Source organism: Melospiza georgiana, chromosome 15 (assembly GCF_028018845.1).
Source record: "Melospiza georgiana isolate bMelGeo1 chromosome 15, bMelGeo1.pri, whole genome shotgun sequence".
Classification (NCBI taxonomy): Eukaryota; Metazoa; Chordata; class Aves; order Passeriformes; family Passerellidae; genus Melospiza; species Melospiza georgiana.
The window spans coordinates 6,716,443-6,738,061 of record NC_080444.1 but is presented as its reverse complement, the minus strand read 5'-3'; the positions used below and the strand labels follow the sequence as shown (position 1 = coordinate 6,738,061).

Sequence of the window (21,619 nt, the reverse complement as noted above, 5' to 3'; positions counted from 1 at the left end):
AGGAATCCATCAGGGGGACTGCAAAACCTTTACCTAACACCAGCTTGTCCCTGGGCACCTCCCAGGTGGAGTCATAAGGGAGCTGCATGGGATCCACATAGATGTACTCGTGCCCATCAGAGCTGACCGACTCAATCACCTTCCAGCGGATTTCATAACGAGGTTTCTGGAAAAGGGAGCAGAGGAAAATGAGACATCTGAGAGGCTGGGAGTCAGAGAGGGTGTGAGGGATGTGTCTGGAGCCTTTGGTCCCTACAGCCATTGTCTCATTCCCCATCTACCCCAGAGATGCCACGGCCACACAGGAACTGATGGAGGTCCATAGATCCTGGTGAGCTGGGACATCATCAGGCCCAGCCACCCCAACCCTGGGGTACCACTGTGTCAGCCTGGGAACACTCTCCTCTCTTACCTTCTGCCACAGCACGATCAGGATGATCAGAGAGATCACAGTGAGGACCAGCAGGGCCAGGATGACAGAAATGATGACCACCTTGAACGGCAAGGCTACAAAGAGAACAGGGACAGCAGTCAGACCCTTCCACTCCTGCATGGCCTGAGCAGACAGGCAAAGGAGGGGAGAGGAGTGCAGAGAGGTCCCCACACATTCCTCCCCCAGACATTGACCCTGAGCTGTTCTCTGGGTAGGGACAGTCTCCTCCTGGGCACACTTTCCCAGCACCTGCAGCCCCCAGGGATGATGGGGTGATGGGTTGTTACTGCCTTCTGCCTCAGGAGAGGTATGGCCATGGGAGCGTGAAAAGATCTAGAGGGGCTGTTTTGCTTGGGGGAGAGCTGTCAGCCATGGGCCTGGGCTGAGACCATCCTTCCTCATATTTGGGATGTTCAAGTCCGTGGCACCATCTAGTGACCTGTGGGCTAACAACAAGGCACTGGGGACCTGCTCAGGCACTCCTGTCCTGCCTCCCTGGAGAGATGACCCTGCCAGTAGGGGGAAGAGTATATCCATGGCCATTGGACATAAGGGCTCCACACTCCCACTGGAACAATCTTTTCTGTTCAACCCAAAGGAAGCTTCATTTGGGGCAGAAGCACCCAGGTTTCCAGGCTGGCAGCACAGAAAGGTCTGTCTCCCCACTACTGGCCCAAAACTCACACAGAATCACAGAATCACAGAAATTCTAGGTTGGAAGAGACCTTTAAGATCATTGAGTCCAACCCATGTTCTAACACCTCAACTAGATCATGGCACCAAGTGCCACATCCAGGCTTTTTTTAAACACATCGAAGGATGGTGACTCTACCACCTCCCTTGGTAGATGATTCCAGTATTTGACCACTCTTTCTGTAAAATACTTCCTCCTTAATTCTAGCCTGCATCTCCCTTGGCGCAGCTTGAGACTGTGTCCTCTTGTTCTGTCTGTTGTTGCCTGGAGAAAGAGACCGACCCCCAGCTCACCACAGCCACCCTTCAGGAAGCTGAAGAGAGTGATAAGGTCACCCCTGAGTCTCCTTTTCTCCAGGCTGAACAACCCCAGCTCCCTCAGTCGTTCTTCATACGGCTTGTGTTCCAAGCCCCTCACCAGCCTCGTTGCTCTCCTTTGGATACTCTCAAGCATCTCAATGTCCCTCCCAAAGTGAGGGGCCCAGAACTGGACACAATACTCCAGGTGAGGCCTCACCAGTGCTGAGTACAACTCGTCTCAGCCCTCACCGTGTGGCACCAAAGTGATGTCCTGGGAGCTGGTGCCCAGGAAGTTGTGCACGGTGCACCTGAGGAGCAGGGGCTCGTGCACCCTGTGCAGCTGCAGGGTGCTGTTGACGCGGTAGAGCTGCCGCTCGGCGTGGTACGAGGCGTTGGTCTGCACGCCCAGCTCGGCCGACTCGTTCCCCAGCAGCCGCGTGGGCTGGCCCGTGGTGCTGCACCTGCTCCAGAGAGGACAAAGGCACCTGAGAGCCAGCAGGCACCACACACCACCAGGGGATGCCCAGGTGGGCGTGCCAGCAGAATGCAATTAAATAACAGCCTGCTATTCTAACAAATAAAAGTGTGGCTGTTCTCATGGCCTCCATCCCTCACTCACCATTTGATGTCGCTGCAAGTAGACCAGCTGATCTCTGGCTGGGGCATGCCTTCAGCAGAGCATGTTACAGTCTGCTCCCCACTGCTGGCACTGCTGTTCTCCTTGAGCTCCACCACTTTAGCTGGCACTGAAACCAAAAGACAGTGGTGGGAATTAACCTTCCTTCCTTACTGCAGGATGGAAGGGGAACATGATTCCTCTGGGGAATGTGAGTCTACTGTATCCCTGCCATAGCCTAGGGATGAGGTGGGACTCATCACATCCATTGTGGTTTATTTTTGAAAGGAAACAGCAAAAAGAGTAAGGTTTGAGGGGGTTATGAAGGAGATCTGCCCCCACACAGCCTGACTGGAGAGCAGGGTGAGCATGGGGGAAAGCCCAGGACATCACAGCTGTACAATCATCTCTACATCTACTACCTTGGGCCAAGCTGATGGTGTCTGTGCTGCCTCCCTGTCCCCCTTGCTCTGAGGCTAAGTGTGAGATATTTCACCCAAGTGTTTTTGTTGCTTGAACACTCTTTCTTTAAGCAAGACCACTCTGGAGCTGCAGCCACAGGAGTAAGGGCTTTGTTCTGAGGGTTGTGCAGCAAAGGATGTTGCCACCCCTTGAGGCTGCTCCCGTTCTCTTCAGCCATGTGTGTGCATGCCCATCCTCACCATTTATCTGCAGATGGAAGGAGATCTCCTGCTCATCATCCTCATTGGAAGCCCGAATGGTGTAAAATCCTCCTTCTTCCTGCTTCACCCGCACCAGCACCAGAGCTGTCTGGTACCTGGGGAGACACAGTCCCAGAGTGATGGCTGTGGGAAGTTACTCGGGCACTGGTAATGCTCCCATCCATCTGAGGAGTGCTCAAAATCCACTCACAGAAAGCTATTCAATCACCAAGTGTGCCCAACCAGCAGTTTGGAGATTCCTTTGTGAATTACCCAATCTCTGCACCCTGGTGAGGAATGATGGGCCCGTACCTGGTTTCTGACAGGTTCCTGCTGGTGATGGTGAACTCGCTGCTGCTCTCCATGGTCAGCGTCTTGTTGTTCTTCAGCCACACAATGCTGGGTTGGGGATAAGCTTCCACTTCCACCTGGATAGTGTGGCTCTTGTGGACCTCAGCATACACCGTGCTGGGCAGGTGGGTGTGGAAGTGCACAAAGCCACGCTCTGAGGCAAGAGGAAGAGGGTGGTCAGAAAGGGGAACAGCCCCCTCCCTGGCCCTTTGGATAAACATGGATCTGGAACAAAACTCTCTGAACACCCAGAAGTGGTGGGGCAGCTCCAGATCCATCCCTCAAGACTTCAGGCTTGTGTCTGAGGGGATGTGGATGCAGAGCCACACTGGAGCAGAGGAGCTCTCAGGGCAGAAGCCTGTGGCTGTTATCTTGTGGAGATAATGGAGATGGGGCAGTTTCCCTCAAACTAGATGAAAGAAGGTCAGATGCAGATGGAAGACAACATGTCTTAACATCACCCTGGCACTGCACAGTGCAGAGGAGCTCTTACCAATACCCTCAAGAGCCTTAAAGGATCACAAAAGCCATGAAGGGAAATTTGGGATGTTTTGAAACCAAGAAGCGGGCAGGGGTGACATGGGGTGAGGTTTGGCTTGTTGTCATGGTTACTTTGAGCAGAAGTGAGGAGGGGATAAAGCTGGAGGCTGTGAGAGAGGAGTGGGGTCACTCTGGGACATCCTGCCTGGACGCCCACACCGTTTGGTGGCTCTGGGTGTGTGGGCAGCAACGCACCGATCACTTGGACAGTGATGTCCTTGCGGTCTGTCTTCTCGTGGTAGCCCTCAGAGACATTGCAGACATAGGTCCCACTGTCCTCCAGCTCTGCATTCTGGATGATGAGGATGGAGCGGATCTCATGAGTGGATCCAGGCAGAAAGTCAGTCACTGGCTCCACAGCCTTCCCTGCCTGCAAAATGGGGACAAGACACATGGTATGAGGAGCCAAAACCATGTTTGGCCACTGGGCTTACAGGGAGGGGGGATAAAGTGGTAGAGTACCCCAGTCTGGCTGCCACAGGACAGGGAACACACACCAGTGAGAGACCCCTGAGACAGACAGTCTTAACCCAAGCATATCCCCATCAAACCTCCCTGTGTGGCAGCAGCAGCAGCATCCCATAACTTCTGCCATGGGATATCACTGAGTGATTGCCATGGCACATGTGGGTGAAGGCTGGAGCTGCTGCCCGAGCCTGTGGGTGTGGAGCACTCACCTGCTTGCGGGGATAGTCCCAGTTGAAGTTGACCAGCTCGTTGCCGCTCACGGTGCACATGACGGTGACGTTTTCCCCCTGGCGCACCATGGTCTGCACTGCACTGATGGACACGTTCACAGATGACACTGTGGGAGAGGTGGAAGAGAGGAAGGAATTATGGAGGGATAAGTGTATTGTAAAAGCAGGACCCCCAAAGAAGGAAATTACTGTCATCTGATTCCATGGCTTTAGAATGCTGAACGCTCACTTCATTAAAACTATATTATATTACATTATACTATCCTGTAACTATACTACATCATACTTACTTCTAACTACCACTGAAAACTCAAGACTGTCAGCCAACAGACCTAACACCCACACGTGGATCCAATTGATCAATGAATCAAAACACCAGAATCCAATCAAGCAATCACCTTGGGTAAACAATTTTCCAACAGATTCCACATATTCAAAAACACAGGAACAGCAAATGAGAGAAGAATTGTTTTGATCATTCTTTTCTCTGCTTCTCTCCATTCAGAGGGCATGTGAATACCACATAAGTGGGCACCCAGTCCATTTACCCTGGGTGGACTGGTCCACTGGGAACTGTCTTCCCTGAGGGATGGAGCTGGCTTGTAGGCAAAACTCATTCTCTAATACAGAACTAAATACAGCCTCCAAATTGATCATCACTGAGAAGACAGGGAGAGAACTCGGGTGTCTCCTGCCACTGGCCTGAAGAAACAGCCACAGCAGGTGCACAAGTGTGCTAAGACAATGTCAGCTCACCCTGGATCCTGTAGACATAGAAAGTGTCTGAATCCACCTCCTGGTCATCCACAAATGTCCGGCAGAAATAGGTTTTATCCTCAAAGAAGCCTTTAAATCCCTGTTGTGGATCATATGTAGCTGGGATGGGGTTCTCCACCTTCTTCTCATAGAGGGTGACCTGCATCTGTGGGTTGGTCACACGGCATGGGATGACAGCCTCTGTGTAGCCCGTGATGAAGATGAAGACCTCTTCAGAGGTGACTGCAGGGAGGAAAACCAGGGAGGGATCTGTGGGAGAGAAGGAACTCTGGTTAGAGAATGCTGTTTGGAAGCCTAACCAGGGCAGTTTTGTGCTCCTCCAGGAGTACTCCACCACAGGGCCCTGACTCCATGCCAGTGGGCTGCTTCTTCCCATCCTTCCCTGGGGAAAGTAGAGCTGTTGTGTGCTTGTCAAATGTCATCAGAGGGTGAGAGAGACCCAGCACCACTGAGCACCACTGCTCCCACACCACTTGTCCCAGCACACCACACTCTCCATGAGCTGGCACACCAGAGACTTGCCACAGCCAGAGAGACCCACCATGAGGGCTCTCCTGCCATTGGAGAAGGGATCTGGGGATTCCAGGTGCTTGGAGACAGAACAATAAGTCAAAGCCCTTTTTTTCCTGGTTGCTAAACCCCATGGAAACCCACAGTCAAGGACATGCTGTCCCCTACCTGGAACATAGATGTAGAGGGCTCTCCTCTCTGCTGGCTCTGGAGCCTGCTCGGGGCTGTAGGTGCAGGTGTACTCCCCGGTGTGATGGCCTGTCACGTTCCTGAGGGTGAGATTGCTGACAAACACACCGTCCCTGTGCTCCAGCGAGGCACTGAGGGGCTGCCCCTCCCGTTCCCAGAGCAGCTCTCTGTCCCCATAGCACAGGAGGGAGAAGGTGCTGTGGAGGCTGAGGACAAGCTCCGTGTCCCCGGGTTCGATGTGCAGCCTGCGGTCCCCAGATGTCACCTCCAGCAGACCTGAGAGAGAAGTGAGACCAAACTGAATTGCTCTGCAATCCACAGAGAAGCACACCTCATGGCAATGGGTTTGCTTTGCAGTGTCAGCCTTTACACTGAAAAATAACTCTCCTGGGTTTGCCTTCCCTAGTGTAATCAGCACTGACAAACCCACGGTCTCCTCAAAAATGTCCTGCCAGTCCAGACCTTGATGGGTCACCTTCATTCCCTGTACCTCCTACAACCCCGCCTGGAGAGCAAATCAGACATGACAGGATTCAGCAGTGTTCAAAGCAGCCCATGCTGTCTGTGGCAATATTGGGTGGAGAACCCCCAAGGAGGATAGGAGGCAATTCCTTGTTCTTCTGGCTGCCTGTCCACATAGATAGTGTCAGACAGGACACAGATGAGGCTGAAACAATGACAGTTTACAAGAAAGTGAAAAAGGAATGAAAGCAAAACCTTGCAGGAAATCCTTTGGAAGCAATAGAGCAGGCAAGGTCTTCCTGTATGGTTCCCCATGTCTCTCCCAGCTTCCTTGCTTCACCATCTGCCCAGATGTCCCAATGGGGCCGTGACATACTCCCCTCTGGTGTCCCCACAGATGGGCAGGACAGCTGGGGACAGCTCCAGGGACTTGCAGGAATATGAATAGCCCAGGTGCAGCCAGGAGCCCTGGTGCCTTGCTGGGGGGCTGTTGGATATTTGGGATCTGACCAAATCCCCCCTGTGGGGTGTCCAGCTAATGTGGGTTCTCAGGGGTCTGCTAAGGAAGGTCTGAGCACACCTGGCACTGCTGCCTGTGGAGAGGTCTCCTCCTCCCACCATGAAGCAGGAGGGCACCTCACATCCACCCCAGCACAGGACTGAGTCAGCCCAGGGATCTGAGCAGGGACAGATGTGCCTGGGGCACGCTGTGCACCCCAGTGCCTCCCCATGGCACTGCCCCTTCCCTCCCCTCACCCCGAGGTGAGCCCCCAGGATCACACATCCTGCCCAGCACAGCACTCACCAGTGAGGATGAGGAGGCAGAGACACGTCCTGAGAGTGGGGCACGCCATGCTGGGCCCTGGGCTTGGTGTCCGAGTCCTGTCAGGAGCAAAGTGACATGAGCACAGCACTCAGCACAGGAGGGGTCCCTCGGCTCTCCTGGGCAGGGGTCCCTGGCCTCACTTCTCCACCTCAGAAACCTTCAATCTCTCCAGTTTTCAGCCTTTCCCTCCTGGGGGAGTGGTGCTTCCCTCCCATGCTGGATCTGCAGTTTCTAAGGCTTCTCCCACTGGTAAACAGGGATTTTGCTGGAGGCTCCAGCAGTTGTGTCAACTTTTGCTCATCTCAGCTGGAAATGCCTCTCCCCCTCGGCAGAGCCCTGCCTTCCTCCCTCCCTCCCTCCCTTCCTCTGCTTTACCACTTGCCTTTTTTCCTTAGTTTTTCTTCCCTCAGTCACTGTGAGATAAAACTTGCTAGAAAACAGATCCCCTTGCAACCCTCCCACATTGTTTGCTCCTTCCAATGAAAGAAAAGAAGCCTTGTCATGGCATTTGGTTACTGGCTGGGGTTAAACCACAACAAGCCTGAAGAAACTTCACCAAAAAACGAGTTTCTTGTATTTAACTTTTAAATACATAAATTTAACATAATATCTATGAGGGTTTTTTAAAGTTTAAAGTTCTTCTAATCAACATTTCTCAAGAAATGTTCTTTCTACAGAGCTTTTCAAGCCCTCCCTGGTGCAAAGCAGGAGCCAAAGGAGACGAGGCCAGAGCTCCCTAAGAGCAGGGGTGTCTCCTGTGCATTGGGGTGACAGATACCCCTCCCCGTGGTGCTGCAGGGGTAGGAAGGAGCATTTCTGAAAAGCAAAATGAACACACGGACAAGAGGAAGAGTAAAGGAAAAGGCTTCTCTGTGCCTGGGGGAGATGAGTTCACTGGGGAGCTCGGGGATGCTGCTGCATGGGGCTGAACCTCCCAGCTCTGCCCAGGCTGAGCTGCTGCCCTGCCACGGGCCCCTCCCAGGGCAGACCCCAGGGGAAGCCCCCTGAGATGCTGGCAGGGCTCTGGGGAGCTCTTGCCAGGCTGGAGCAGGGCGAGTGGCAACCTGGACCTGTTGAGGCAGCCCCAGGCTCTCACTGAGCTCTGCCTTGGCCCTGGAGCGGCCTCCCGGCCTGCTTGATGTTAAGGAGGAAATGGTTTTTAAATGACGTGCGCTTGTCAGATGTTTTTATTATTCTCTTGCTTTGGCTCAACAGAAGTCTGATCTACCACAAATCCTTCCAGGTCTCCAGCTTATTCAGCAGCGTCCGTCTCCCTCCTCCCGAAAAAATCCCTGTAACTCTTTCTGTCTCTTCGTTTGCCAGAGGGGATAAGAGCACTTAGGGCAAGAGATGGGGGTGGGTAGGATGAAAGGACCGAGGTGAAATTCAGGCTGTAAATGAATGTGACCTCTCTGCACCCACCCTCAGAGCACCAAGCTGCAGAAGAGTGAAGGAGGACAATCTAATCTCTGCCCCCCAAGGCACTGCCATGAGAACAATCACCTTCCCTTCCCCATTCTCCTTTACAGAGGTGTGTGATTCATCCATTATTCAATGTTCAAGGTTGTAAGGACAACTGGGATCCTCTCCTTTGACCCCTCCCTGCCTGCCTGCCCAAGCCAGGTTGCATTCACCACCCCAGCCCCCAGATACCTGCCTGTAAGCCCTAAGATCCTCCCAAGCTCATGCCCAGCTTTTATCTGCCTGTGCAGCTCCCTGGCTGTCACTGCCAGTCCTGCTGCAGCCGGGCATCCCACACAGACAGACAGACAGACAGACAGCTTCCAACCTGCAGCAGCGATCTCTGCAGGGTCACTGACGGGCAAACCCTGCCTGCTGGAGCGGGGAGCCGGGCAGGGCTGTGTGTGCTGGGGCTGGGCTGGGCTAGCAGGGGTGATGGAGATGGGCTGGCAGGGCTGTGTGTGCTGGGGCTGGGCTAGCAGGGGTGCTGGGGCTGGGGCTGGGCTAGCAGGGGTGATGGAGATGGGCTGGTAGAGGTGATGGAGCTGGGCTAGCAGAGGTGCTGGGCTAGCAGGGATGCTGTTCCTGGCCTAGCTGGAGTGTGCTGGGCTAGCAGGGGTGCTGGTGTTGGGCTAGCAGGGTGCTGGGCTAGCAGGGATGCTGCTCCTGGCCTAGCTGGGGTGTGCTGGGCTAGCAGGGGTGCTGGTGTTGGGCTAGCAGGGTGCTGAGCTAGCAGGGGTGCTGCTCCTGGCCTAGCTGGGGTGTGCTGGGCTAGCAGGGGTGCTGCTGCAGCGAGCTCTGCGAGCCCCGCAGCCTCCGCCTGCTGCCCCTGGCCGCCTGCGCTGTGCTCAGAGCTGGTTTTAATAAAGCTGCTGCTTTTGCAGAAAGGCATTTCTCTTGGAGATGCTTCCCAAGCAGAGTGGGAGGGTGGCAGCGTCTCGCAGAGAGCGCTGACCTCTCCCTTGTTTGTGTGCTGCGGCCGGGGCAGAGGCGCGCTCAGAGCCGCTGGCTGAGCTCGGTCCGGAGGGAACAGAGGGACAAGGCTGTCCCTCCCTGGCACGGGGACACGTGTGCTTGCACATGTGGGTGAGCACAGGCGTCTCACAAGGGATGCAAATGCACCCAGCTCACTGCCAGCTTTGAGAGCACTTGTTTCTCTCCTCAGTCCCAGCTTTTGTTCTTAGCAGGAACTGTGAGTGCCAGGCGAGGAGGAGCAATCCCACTCAGTGGTACAGAAGCAGGCACCCAGACATTATCCCACCCAGGGACCCAAACACAGGCACCTACACAATGCTCAGTGGCCTTGGGTGACCTCCTCTCACCTCTGTGGGTTAGCAGGGTGCCACAGACTCCTCAGACTCCTACATCCTTCCCACAAGCCAGGACATGAGTATTTCCAAGCCATGGGATCCTTTGCCTTCACCCATCCAGGCACAATCACGAAGGCCAGGGAGCTCCTGCAGCAATGCCAGGTCCAGCACCTTCACTCAGCCCTGCAGCTCTGTGGCAGCCTCCCAACCTGCAGAGCCACCAAGGTGCTGTCCCAGCTCTCCGTCCCCATCACCACAGAGCTCCCTCCCTGCCAGCACTGGTACAGTCCTTCCCTCTGCCCCTCTCCAGCTCCTCCATGTGAAGGCAAACCAGTCCTAGCCAGGCAGGGAAAGGAGCCTTTCTCTTGAGCCACACTGTTTATTATTCTAAAGGAGGAATTTGGCTGGGAGAGGAGACAGGAGGTTGGCTGGCTGGCGGGGCTGGCTGCAGCAGGAGCAGGGCAATGGGGTGACACAGCCCCACAGCACACGCAGCCCCACATGCCTGTGGGGTGGTTGTGTCCCCAGGGGCTCAGCTCCACCAGGGCTCAGGTCCTGGGGCCACGCTGGGGCCTGGCCAAGTGCTGTGGGGGAGGCTGGTCCCAGCAGCTGGCACGTCCCTGCTCGCCCCCAGTGAGGCCAGAGCTGGGCACTGCTGGACTGAGAGCGTCTGGGAGGGTCTGGAGTCCAAACAAGACACAGATACAGGCAACTGTCCCTGCCTGGTGACACAGACACTGCCTGTCCTTATCTCCCCTCTGTAATCACAGCAGCCTGGCAGAGCAGAGCGGAGTTTGCAGCAGAGATGAGGAGAGCTGAGCCAACCCTGGGGCTGCTGGCTTCCCCAGCTGGCAAAGGACTGTCCCAGGGCTGGCTGAGGTCAGGCACTGCTGGAATCCTGCTTGAGCATCTCTAGCCTTGTGCTCTTGCAGGGGGGATGGAATAAAAGGGGTCACCCCAACACCCCAGAGCAGCACTGAGCACGGGGCTCTGATGTGATCCTGTGATCCCACAGACAGGACACGGGTGACAGGGCCAGAGCAGAGGTCAAGCAGCACGGCCAGGGCCACGCCACGCCAGGACCAGATTCAAGTCTCATGATTCCCCATCCCATGACTGCACAGCTTTCCCAGAGCAGCCTGCTCCCGTTTCTCCTGTATCCCAGCTCTGATGACAGCTGAGCTTTCTCCTCTGCCTCCTCTCGCAGTCCCTCCTCAGCTCAGGGCTGGGGCTGATGCCTCTGTGGCTGATGAACTGGGACAGGAATTTCTGCAGCAGGAGCAGGGCAACGCCCAGGAGTGTGGATACAAGGATCGCTGCATCCAGCCTCTGCTGGGGATGGTACCACCCGAATTTAGAGAGCCACCTCTACTGCTCCTTGCACCTCAGGGTGCCCTGCTAAGCAGCTCAAGCATCACCAGACCTTGCTGATTCATAATGTTCCCCCACTCCAGACCTCTCTCTTGCTTAAGAATGCTAGTAAGCCTAAAATGCCTTTGCTAATGCCCCAAATATGCTGTGTGGGTTCAGTCTTCGCTATTCTTGGGTTACAAGGCAAGAATTTCCTCTGACTTTGCTCTGTGTGCCCTGCCATACTCTGAGCCCCCTTTTGTGTGCAGTTGCTCGCTGAGTGTCTCCCAGCACCCTGTCAGCACACACATGGCAGCCACTGCATGGCACTGCCCATCCCCAAGCATGGATCATGTAGGGCAGGGGTGTTTCCAGTCCTGTAAACATCATAAACCATGGGAGAGGATGGGTTAGGAACACCAAGGATGGGTTGGGAACACAAGGATGGGTTAGGAACACAAGGATGGGTTAGGAACACAAGGATGGGTTAGGAACACCAAGGATGGGTTAGGAACACAAGGATGGGTTAGGAACACCAAGGATGGGTTAGGAACACAAGGATGTTCTCCCAGTCCACTGCCCTCCTCCCAGCCCACCCAGACCATGTTTCTTGCCTCTCCACAGCCAGTGCCCTGTGCAGAACCAGTGTGTGTGTGTGGGGATCCCACAAGCACCCCCAGAGCTGAGGGAGCTGAGAACCAGCCTGCAGAGCTGGTGCACAGGCAAAGGGATGGCTCAGCACGCTGGGGAGAGGGAGAGCAGCCACAGCCACCCTGAGAGCCACCTTGGCAGGAGCTCTGCTCCCTACTGACCATTAGTCACCAGTCAGGGAATGCACTGTGTGCTGGAAATCAGGGTGCACAGCCCCCCCTCAGCAAACTCTATTTTTTCTTTCCAGGGGCACTTCCTGCATCCATTGCCCACGTTGCTCTTCCCTCTGCTCTCCTTGCCCTCACTGCTGCTCCTGTGGTGCTGGGCAGGGGTGCTGGATGCTGGCCCTGCCCACGAGGGCATCTGGTCTGACTGGGAAGGAGCTCTCACACAGCTGCCAATCCTTTCCCTTCCTCTGGATTTCTATTTCTAGCCCCTTTTCTTGCAGGGCTGTGCTTCCAGGCGCTCCCACAATGCTTGATGGCCCCGCTGTCCTGCCAAACAGGCAAGGGACATCTGGTGCAAATTAGCGGGAAGTCAAATATACTTTATTTCTTCTCTGTCTAATCACATCTGAGTCATTAAGTGAGATCATGGGTGCCCATATGCAATAAAAAATTCCCTCCATGGATCCCATGATCAATACCACTCACAGCCAGGGAGCAAAGGCATTCCTGGCAGGAGGAGGGGGGACACCATGGACACCATCCCCCGCTTCTGAAGGCAAAAAGCTCCCCGAGCAAAGGCTGATGACCCCTGAAACCCAAACCCTGCTTGTCCTGCAGTGAAACTCCTTGGCTTGTCCTGTTTTCCTCTGCCACCCTCCCTCTGGCCTCTGCAACTGCTTCTTTCCCACCCTTTAATCTAAATAAAACTGAGTGGTTGTTGGCTTTTTTTCCCCTTGGCTGGAATTGTCCGGAGTTGCAACATCTCTCCTCTGGGGTCCCTTGGCTCCCATGACACCATGTTTACTCACAGGCCAGATTATCATCACAGAGCCCTTTTTCTTTTTCCCAGCAAAAGGCTGGAATTAGGCAGGGCACACACATGGGGAGCTTGTCATCCCAAGGCCCATAAACGGCTGCTGATAAAACACAGGGGTAGGAAATCTGAAACCAGACTGAGGAGCAGCAGGGCTGGGGAGTCCCTGCATCCCACAGACCATCCCTGCCCCAGGATGAACACCTGGGGGCAAACCCCTCCTCACCTGGCCACCTGCCAGTGCCCAGCGGGCCCCAAGGCTTTCCCCAGACACTGTGAGACCGGGGGATGCTGAGAGCCTGGGTACCTGCTGGCAGTGTGCTGCATCTGGGCGTGTTTCAGGATGGGAGAGGTGAAGTTTTGCAAGCACAGGGAGTGTCACTATGCCAAAACCCTCTGAGTGGTTTTGTGAGAGCTCCTTGGCTGTGAAGATGTGATTAAAGCCCAGCCTTGGTAGGGACTGAGCTCTCCAGGAGACAGGAGAAGCATGGGCAGATGCCACCTCTGGGGATGAGCTGAGGGATGAGCCCAGGGACACTGTGCCCACAGGAGGGGTTGGCTCTCCTGACGACCTCTGCATCAGGGAGCAGATCTGACATGACCAAAGCCCCTGCCCAGGAACCCCCAGCCTCAGTGGCATCTGGAGAACGTGGCTGTGTGGTCATGAGGGTCCTGCATGCAGCAGAGGCCAGCACGCGAGGTGGCACACCCAGCCTCCTCCAGGGCACCCTGCCCTGACACAGGCTTTGACAGAAAGCTGAAAACGAGGACTGTGACCCTGAAGCAGGGGAGGGAGACTGCCAGGGGGGATGACAAGTCCACACTGAGCCCCAGCAGAGTGATTCAGCTGCCCTGGGGTCAGCCACGTGAGGAGTGGGGTGGGGAGCCCCACGGAGCCCTGTCTGACCACGGCCATCCTCCCGCTCTGAGCAAGGGGGGACCACAATGTCCCCAGAACCCAGCAAATCTCCAGCCACGGGCTCTCCACGACACTGTGAGGAGCCAGCACGGAGGGACGTGGGACCAGGGCGAGCCCTGCACTCTCACCCATATCCCCTCCTCTCTCCCCCTCTGCTCTAAACCCATGGGAGACGGAGGAAACGAGTGACCCATTTAGTGCAAGTTCAGAATAAAAAGAAACATCTGTTTGGAGAGGTGCCAGTGTTATAAATAATCCCCCAGCCCCAGGGATGGTATCCATGGCCCTTTCAGCTGCGCATGCTCCCCTGCTTCCGCTGTCAGAGGAAAGGCCAGACCCCGTGGGCTGCTCCCCAGGGCCTGCAAGCCTGGCCTGGACTGTGGGAAAGCCCTGGGAGAGGACCAGGCTTCACCTGGGCCGGGGCAAGGAGGGAGGGGTTGCCCCTGCCACGCGCCAGGCAATGCCCAGCTGTCCCTTGGTGCACCCCCTGCTTCTCACCCGGATCAAATCCTGCCCACGTCAGTGTCCCTGGGGCAGCCAATGTGTGCCAGGGCCGTGGTGGGGCTGGGACTGCTCTGGGGTGCTGCTGGAGGCTGGGCAGTGTTTTGGAGCACAGCCCTAAGTCTGGCATTGTGCATGTCTGGGGATGCTCTCGGGTGGGGGAGCAGCCCTGTGCAGACTCAGGGCTCACCCTTGTAGTGCAGTGTGGCCCTTGGGAGCATTTCAGCCCTTCCCAGAGCTCTTTTCCAATATATGCTTTAAAATACCCAGCACGGGGCCGTCCATGACAATCCCATAATTTTTCTATTACTCGTGACAGCAAAGACATTTTTGGGAGAGCACACCACGCTGCTTCACAGGCATGTGAGCAATGTCAGCTATGAACATTGCTGCAGGGACCCAAACCAGGACCCACACATCTCCCTGCCTCCTCCTGGCTGCTCCAACTGGACAGCAAAGCCTTGGGGCTGGCTGAGTGACTCAGCTCTCCTACCCCTCCACCCCCAAACTGGCACATTTAGGGGTCCCAGCTCCTGGGCATGTCAGACTGGATAGGGGCTGTTTGTTGCTTCTCCCTACCAGAGCAGAGAATGAGGGAAGCAGGGAACATGGAACCAAGATGAGGGATTATCTTGGCTTCTCATCCCTTGTCCTGGCATCCCCAGGGGCTGCCAGAAAGCCCTGCCTGCCTTCCCATGGTGATTCAAGGGAAGCTCTCTGCTGGTGTCTGCACAGGGAGGAGAGCAGTCCCCAGCCAGTCAGCACTGCCATCACCTGCTCACAGCCACTGACCCAGGGGGGCTGCTCTGGTGGGGCCAGGGCTGGAGCCAGAGCTCCCAGCTGGCTCTAATTAACCATTAATAAGCTGTGAGGGGAGAGCAACGGAGGCAGGATGAGAAAAAGAACCATCCAAAGTCCCAGTTGGATGTAGGGGTTTTGCAAAGCCCCAGGAGCAGGCAGAGTGTTGAAGTCTTACCAGTCCAACACCCCAGCAAAGGCTGAGCAACCTGATCCTCTTGTGAGCATTTCCCTGAGATCTGTGGAGGAGGAGGAGATAATCTCCGTGGCTGCACCAGCTCCTCCCAGCTGCCTCCCAGGGACCCGAGCTAAATTGCTTTGTTCTGGGGGTTTAGGCTCTCGTGGCTGGGATTAGGCACTCACCACGTCTGTGGTCAGGGCACCCTGTGCCTGTCTGCAGGAGCTGCAGAGGAGCCTGGCACTGTGGCCAGGGTGGGAAAGGATGGAGCCAGCCAGTGCTGGGTGTGAAGGGCAGAGGATGCTTTCAGAGGGATTTTTTGTCTGGCCTTGTTCTGGATTTCTGAGAGGGAGCAAAATGCAACTTGTGGTGCAGCTCTGGGTGCTGTGAGCTGATTCTGACCCCTCCTGCATGGGGCAGGAAGATCAGGATGGTGACATTGGCACCAGAACTGCAGAGACAGATAATCCCCTCCTGCATGCTCTGCCCAGGCAGGGTACACCATTTTTGCCAACCTGCAGGCAGGGTTCTTTATAACTTCCCCTCTCAGTCACAAATCAGAAATCAGCTCCCCTCTGCGCCCATGCTCTGCTAACAGCCCCTACCCCCGAAACCTGACAGAACCTCCAGAGGAGAAGCTGAGGCAGGACTTGGCACCAGCAGCTGCCAGCACCCCCTGCCCTCCCCCTGAGAGCAGCTTTTAACTGGGCAGCGAGTCCTGCTCCTGAATCAGACCATATTCTCCCAAACAGCTCCCAGGCTGGAGAAGGAAACTTGGCACTGCCTGTGGGCAGAGAGGAGGGGACCCTCTCGTGGTGCCTGCAGTGCCCAGCCCCGAGCAAAGCAGTGTTTCTGTTCTGCCACCATTGACTGGCAAAGGCTGAAACCAAGGTGACTTCCAGTTTGGAAGAGGAGAATGAGCTTGCAGAGCACAGGCCTTGAAATGGTGCATTTTCTGCTGGCAGTGGTTCAGACAAACCCACAAGCAAACATATTTTTTGTATAAATAAGACAGTGTGTCTCGCCAGTTAAAGCAATTCAAACATGAATGTAGCAATTTAATTGGTGCCAATTGCTGGCTCTTGGTAGCATTAAGATTTCAGTCACAGCCTCTTTCACATGGGAGCTGGGCCGGAAGGGGGAAGGCAGAGGGGCTGAGGAGCAGCACTGGCCATCCCCTGCTGCTTCAGGAGCATCACCCCTGTGCTGCCCAACCTGCCCTTCCACAGCAGGGAGAAGGTGCTGGAGAAGGTGCTCCATCTGTTTCCTGGTGCATTTCCAGGGTTTAGCAATTAGTGCAGTGCCCTGATACATCCCTGCATTCTCCAACCCCTTACTGCCCCAGCTCCTGCACCCCACAGCTTCCCACCAGCTCCATCAAATACTGGCTCTTGCTGAGCCCCAGGAAGAGTGTGAGTCAATTGCTGGATGGATAAGCAGGTGACCCTGCAGGCATGGCCTGGGGAGGATAAGTCCATCCATGGGTGCAGGACAAACACCACACACTGCCCTGCCCTGGCTCTGCTGGCATCAGCCTTTCTGTGGGAGCTCTGTGAGCTCCCTGCACAGGCTCCACACACCATGGTCCTCTGGTTCTGCAGGTTGTGGTTGCCAGGGAAGGTTGCACACACAGACCAGGGTGTGCCACAGCCTGGTGTGCACCCAGGGATGCTGGAACAGCAGGGTGTGAGGGGCATCCATCACTGCACAGCTCCTGTGACCACACAGGGGGACACTGGGCCCAAGGGACCCCCTTGCTCAGCACATGGGCCTTGCCAGCACCCCTCTGTGTCCCTGTCACAGCTGGGGCTGCTCTGGGCTCCCCGTGGTGCTGGAACGTGCTACCCTTCCAGGAGGAGGTGTCTGAGTGGCAGCAGAACAGGACAGAGGTGAGCTGAGCTTGGGAACCCTAATTAGGCAATGGGGGAGAGGAGGAGGAGGAGGAGGAGGAGGGGGAGCACGACCCCTAAACCCAGCCTCGTTATGTCCAATTTGCCTGGCGGAGCGGAAGGAGCCTCCTGGAGCTGCTCCAGCCCCTCAGGAAACAATGCCCAGCCTGGACCCTCCCCCTGCAGCTCCTCTCCAGGGGATTTCTTTCCCTTGGTTAAAGTACAAACAAACAAACTCCACGAAGGGTTCAGCTCCAATCCTGCCTTGCAGGGATAGGACAGACCCAGCCAAGCCCACATGGTCCCAGCTCCTTCCAGCTCTGGGTCAAAGGCAGCCCCAGCTGCCAGGGCTCCCCTGGGGCTCAGCACGGCCCCTCTGCTCCCTGACCTCTGCCACCATATCCCAGGAAGGGGCTTTGCTGGAGCCTGACAGTGTGGGCAGCACTGCAACCCCATCACACGCTGTGGACAGCACTGCAACCCCATCCCACTTCCCATCACACACCAAGGCCAAAGGAACCTTGAGGACCAGGCAGAGAAGTCCCTGCCTGGAGCCTCTGGCAGCAGCTGGACATTTGGCCAAAGCCACATCCAGCCACCATGGTCTCTTTTTGCATGGCATCACTCCCACAGCTGGAGAGCATTTCTCAATCTCAGCTTTACTCTGGTGTTCAATGCCACAATCCTGTCTTGCTGTGCTCCTGCAGACAGGCTCAGTGCTCTCCTCTCCCTGAGGGTGTTGTTCTGAATGCCTTGGAAATCCTGTCCCAGACCCATCAAAAATGAGGCTGCAAGAGATCATGGTGTCATTGTCCTGTGCCCATTCTTCCCAGCCAGAGCTTTCCCTGACGTGTGCTTTGAGACTTGTGAGGCTGAAGGAACTCAGCCTTCTGTCTTTAAGCCTACAGATATTTCCCCTAAAAGCTCTTTTCCCTCTCTGATGACTTTTCCTGTGCATGAAGACTGTGTGTCACCTTCCCACAACACCCAGTGACCAACAACCCACCTCAACCCCTCTCCCAGTCCTTTGCAGCTTCTTCTGGACTTCTCATCATCCTCACTGCTGTCCCTGAGCCCATCCACTCCATGTCTGTCCCTGCCGAAGCACCTGGAGCTGGGGAGGAGCTGCTCCCTCCACCCTGCCTCTCTAAGCTGCCTCCAGCCATGCATCTTCCAGCACATCCCTCAGGAACAGCTTGGCTTTCCTGGCACCCTGCTGCAGCCTGGTCTGTGTCCCCTGCAGCCACTCTGGTTGGTTCTGGGCTCTGCTGCAGCTCCTGGGATCCTCCCACACTGCCATGCACGCCCAGCTTGGTGCTACCCCAGGGTGAGAATGTGTGCTCAGCCACCAACCAGGTGGTTCATGCAGGGATTGCACAGGACTGAGCCCAGGCCAGAGCCCTGCAGAACACACAAGATGTGCCCAGGACTGGACAATAAGCCATGGTTAACTTCTCCCAGCCTGCAGAACTGCAGCTGGCCATGCTTGCTGCACACTGACCATGGCACCCCACACTCCCAGTCCTGGGCAGGAATGCAGGAGGTGATCCAGGGACTGGGAGTTGGGTGCCTGCTGTCTCCTGGCCTGCTCTCCCTCCGTGCTCCTGAGCTGGAGGAAGGGACAGCAGCTTTAGGAAGAGAGAAGAGCCCTGTGCATGCTGCAGTGGAGTTGCTGTGACTTGGTGCTTGCCCCGAACACTGATCCCTCCTGATGCACTGACTGATTCAGGGGTGGTTCCTGGGCTCAGGGACACTGCCCAGGGCTGGTGGCTGCCACAGCAGCCAGAGCACACCCAAGCTTGGGTGACGTCCCTGTCAAGGAGTGACTCCAAGCCTCATGTCAGGGCTGCCAACCAGGGCAGCTGCCTGGCAGCTCCCCCTCCAAGCCAGCCTGGCCACGTCCTTGACACCAGATCACGGTGACCACATGAAACTCACTTATTTCCAAGAGACATGGGAGAACAAGTATCTTGTCCTGCAGGGTGCTTAGGGGGAAATGACCTCCCAGCCACCCCTCAATGCCCTCTTGGAAGCACTGGGTCTCAACATTGCTAATCCTTGTCATCAATGGGAGACCTGAAAAGACTTGGGAATGCCAAGCCTCCGCCAGCACAGGGTTTGCACACCAGACCAACTACTTTAACCTATTTTCCCATGCTTTAGCATAAACCCCACTTGCTCTGGGACCAGGATGGAGAAGCACAACATCCCTGTCCACCACAATGAATGACTCCCAGCTGGCAGGTGAGTGCAGGAGCTGGATGCTCTGAGCCCACTGTGAGCACCAAAGCCCTGCAGGTCATGCTCACCCCTGTCCCTGGGCTGTCAGAGCCTCACTGCAGACCAGCTCTGCCCTGCTGCAGGCCCTCAGCTCTTGTGCTTTGAGGACAGCATAGTTGCCCACATCCCTGCCTAATAGGGTTTTACCAAGCTCTGCCCTCTCCAGTGCCCAGCACTCGCAGGCACAGACCCTGGGCAGGGCTGGCAGATGTCCCTCCCCATGGCCCACAACAGAGGTGACAGGGTCCCTGGAGCAGCCTGCAGTCAGGGATGGCCATGGGTGTGTGTGGACAGGCTGGCAGTGGGGTGACACTGCTCTGCACTCACACTCTGAAGGATTTCTCACTGACATGGTGGGCAGCCTCTTCCCCGTGCACCCTCCAGCCCTCCCACCAGCCAGGGCAAGCCTCTGATCCAGGGAGAAGCAGAGCTCACCCGGGCCCTCCTCCTGCTGCAGGGCGTCCCTGCTCCCTGTCCTACAGCCACAGCATCCCCGTGCTCCCCTCAGCTGTCCCAATCCAGGACTCAGTGAGAGTTAATGCCATGTTCTTTCCTATGGGATGCCGCAGAATTCAGCTGTTTCCCAGCACACACATCTCCCCAGAGCCTGGTGGGTGTTTCGGGCTGCCAGCCCCTTGGAGGGGAGCAAAGCCCCTTCCCAGCAGCCGGGCTGGCTCAGGGACAGGAGGGCAGGCTCCTTCGGGGCTGTACCAGCTCCAGCACGGCGTGTCCCATCTGGAGAGGCAGAGAAGGCGAGTCAGCCCCGAGTGGGCGACATGAGAGCTTACCTTGAGCAGGGTCCCTCCAGCCGAGTGAGCGCCGCACGTCCCGAGGGAAGGCTCCGAAATTCCTCCTTCTCCTCCTCCAAACTCTATCTGCTGCCTGCTCAGGCTGTCCCTGCCCTCCCAGCCTGCCCAGCTGGCAAGGCTTCTCCACTTAAAGGCGAAAGAGAGGGAAAGAAAGAAATGAAGTGGAAGGGAGGAGGGGAGTGAAAAAAAAAAAAAAAAAATAAAATCAAGCGGAGAGGCGAGGCTGTGCCAAGGCTGGGCTGCAGCCAAGCCCCTGCTCTGCTGCTCTAGCGCATCTCACAGCGCCCTGAGCAGCCCCCGGCCCAGCTGGGAGGGGGCTCTGCCTGCTCGGAGCCGGGGCCGAGGATGTGCACGCGTGTGTGCGTGCGTGTATAAATAAAAGAGACCTCGGGAGGAGGAGAAGGGGGGAGGCTGCTTCGCCAATGAGGAGCGGAGCTCCTCCGACTTCCTCCCTCCACCCCGTGTGGGGACCCTTTGCGGAGCGCAACTCGCGATTAACGCCCGCCGGACGAGGGTGATGGGTGAAAAAAAAAATAAAATAAAATAAAAGGAGGAGAAGCCAAAGTGGCTGCAAGGAGAGGGGAGCTGTGCTGCGGGCTGAGATGGGGCGAGCGCTGAGGGCCCAGAACAGCGAACAAAAGGAGCCCGGAGCAGCCCGACTATCGCCTCCTTAAACCGCAGGGAAGGAGCTGCTCTCTCCCTGTGTCTGCTTTCAATTCTGGCCTTTTCCCCTGTTTTCTTTTTCTTTTATTTTCTTTCTCTTTTTTTTCCCCTCAAGCCCCCTCTCCCGTTTTCTTTCTTTTTTTTTTTTTTTTTTTTTCCCTTTCTCAGGATATGAGGGGATGTTTAGAAAATCCACTGCCCACGCCAGCAGCTGACTCATGTTTTTATTAAAGAAGGCCTGCAGTGAACTGACTCCGTGTGCTCCCCCAGATCCTCCCTGTGCTGGGCTCTGCTGGTCCTGCAGCTCCTGGCCCCGACTGGCCACTGCCCCTTGGGGGCCACCAACTCACCCTTGCAACTCTTCTTCATTTTTGGAAAGGGGGATAAAAGGTCCTCTGCAACTGATGCTGCAGCAGAGGGTGGGTTTGGCTGGGGATTTGGGGCTGTTGGGGCTGCTGAGGGCACAGAGCTGGAGAGGTGGCATCATCTCAGATGTCCTACACCCCTACTGCCCTGGGGGGATGGAATCCAGGTGATGAACCAGCTATAAATCCTCCCAGCATCTTAACGAGTTCAAATCAAGTTTCTGAGAAACTTTCAGTAGGCAGAACATTATCATGTGTCCAGAAGGGATTTTTTTTTTTTCAATTTGTTTTAGCACTGTAACAAGGGACAGGATGAAAACTGCCCTTTGATCCATCAGCTCTTGCCACCATTTTCATCTTTTGGATGCTAAAGGGTAGTCAGGCATTGGAACAGGCTGCAAAGGGGA

At 56.0% G+C, this 21,619-nt stretch overlaps 1 protein-coding gene across 1 annotated transcript in view; it reads right to left on the bottom strand.

The window, feature by feature from the left end:
• The window catches only part of PDGFRB (platelet derived growth factor receptor beta), a 30,503-nt gene extending 10,063 nt beyond the window's left edge, over positions 1-20,440 (bottom strand). The window contains exons 1-12 of the mRNA XM_058034918.1: positions 20,164-20,440; positions 7,037-7,113; positions 5,749-6,045; positions 5,050-5,319; positions 4,273-4,400; positions 3,791-3,965; positions 3,017-3,209; positions 2,705-2,820; positions 2,046-2,172; positions 1,676-1,887; positions 413-507; positions 34-166 (exon numbers count right to left, since the gene is read on the bottom strand). Coding sequence (XP_057890901.1) covers positions 34-166; positions 413-507; positions 1,676-1,887; positions 2,046-2,172; positions 2,705-2,820; positions 3,017-3,209; positions 3,791-3,965; positions 4,273-4,400; positions 5,050-5,319; positions 5,749-6,045; positions 7,037-7,085 — 1,795 coding nt within the window. The 5' untranslated portion in view covers positions 7,086-7,113; positions 20,164-20,440. The remainder of the gene's footprint in view (positions 1-33; positions 167-412; positions 508-1,675; positions 1,888-2,045; positions 2,173-2,704; positions 2,821-3,016; positions 3,210-3,790; positions 3,966-4,272; positions 4,401-5,049; positions 5,320-5,748; positions 6,046-7,036; positions 7,114-20,163) is intronic.
• Between the last annotated feature and the right edge of the window lie 1,179 nt (positions 20,441-21,619).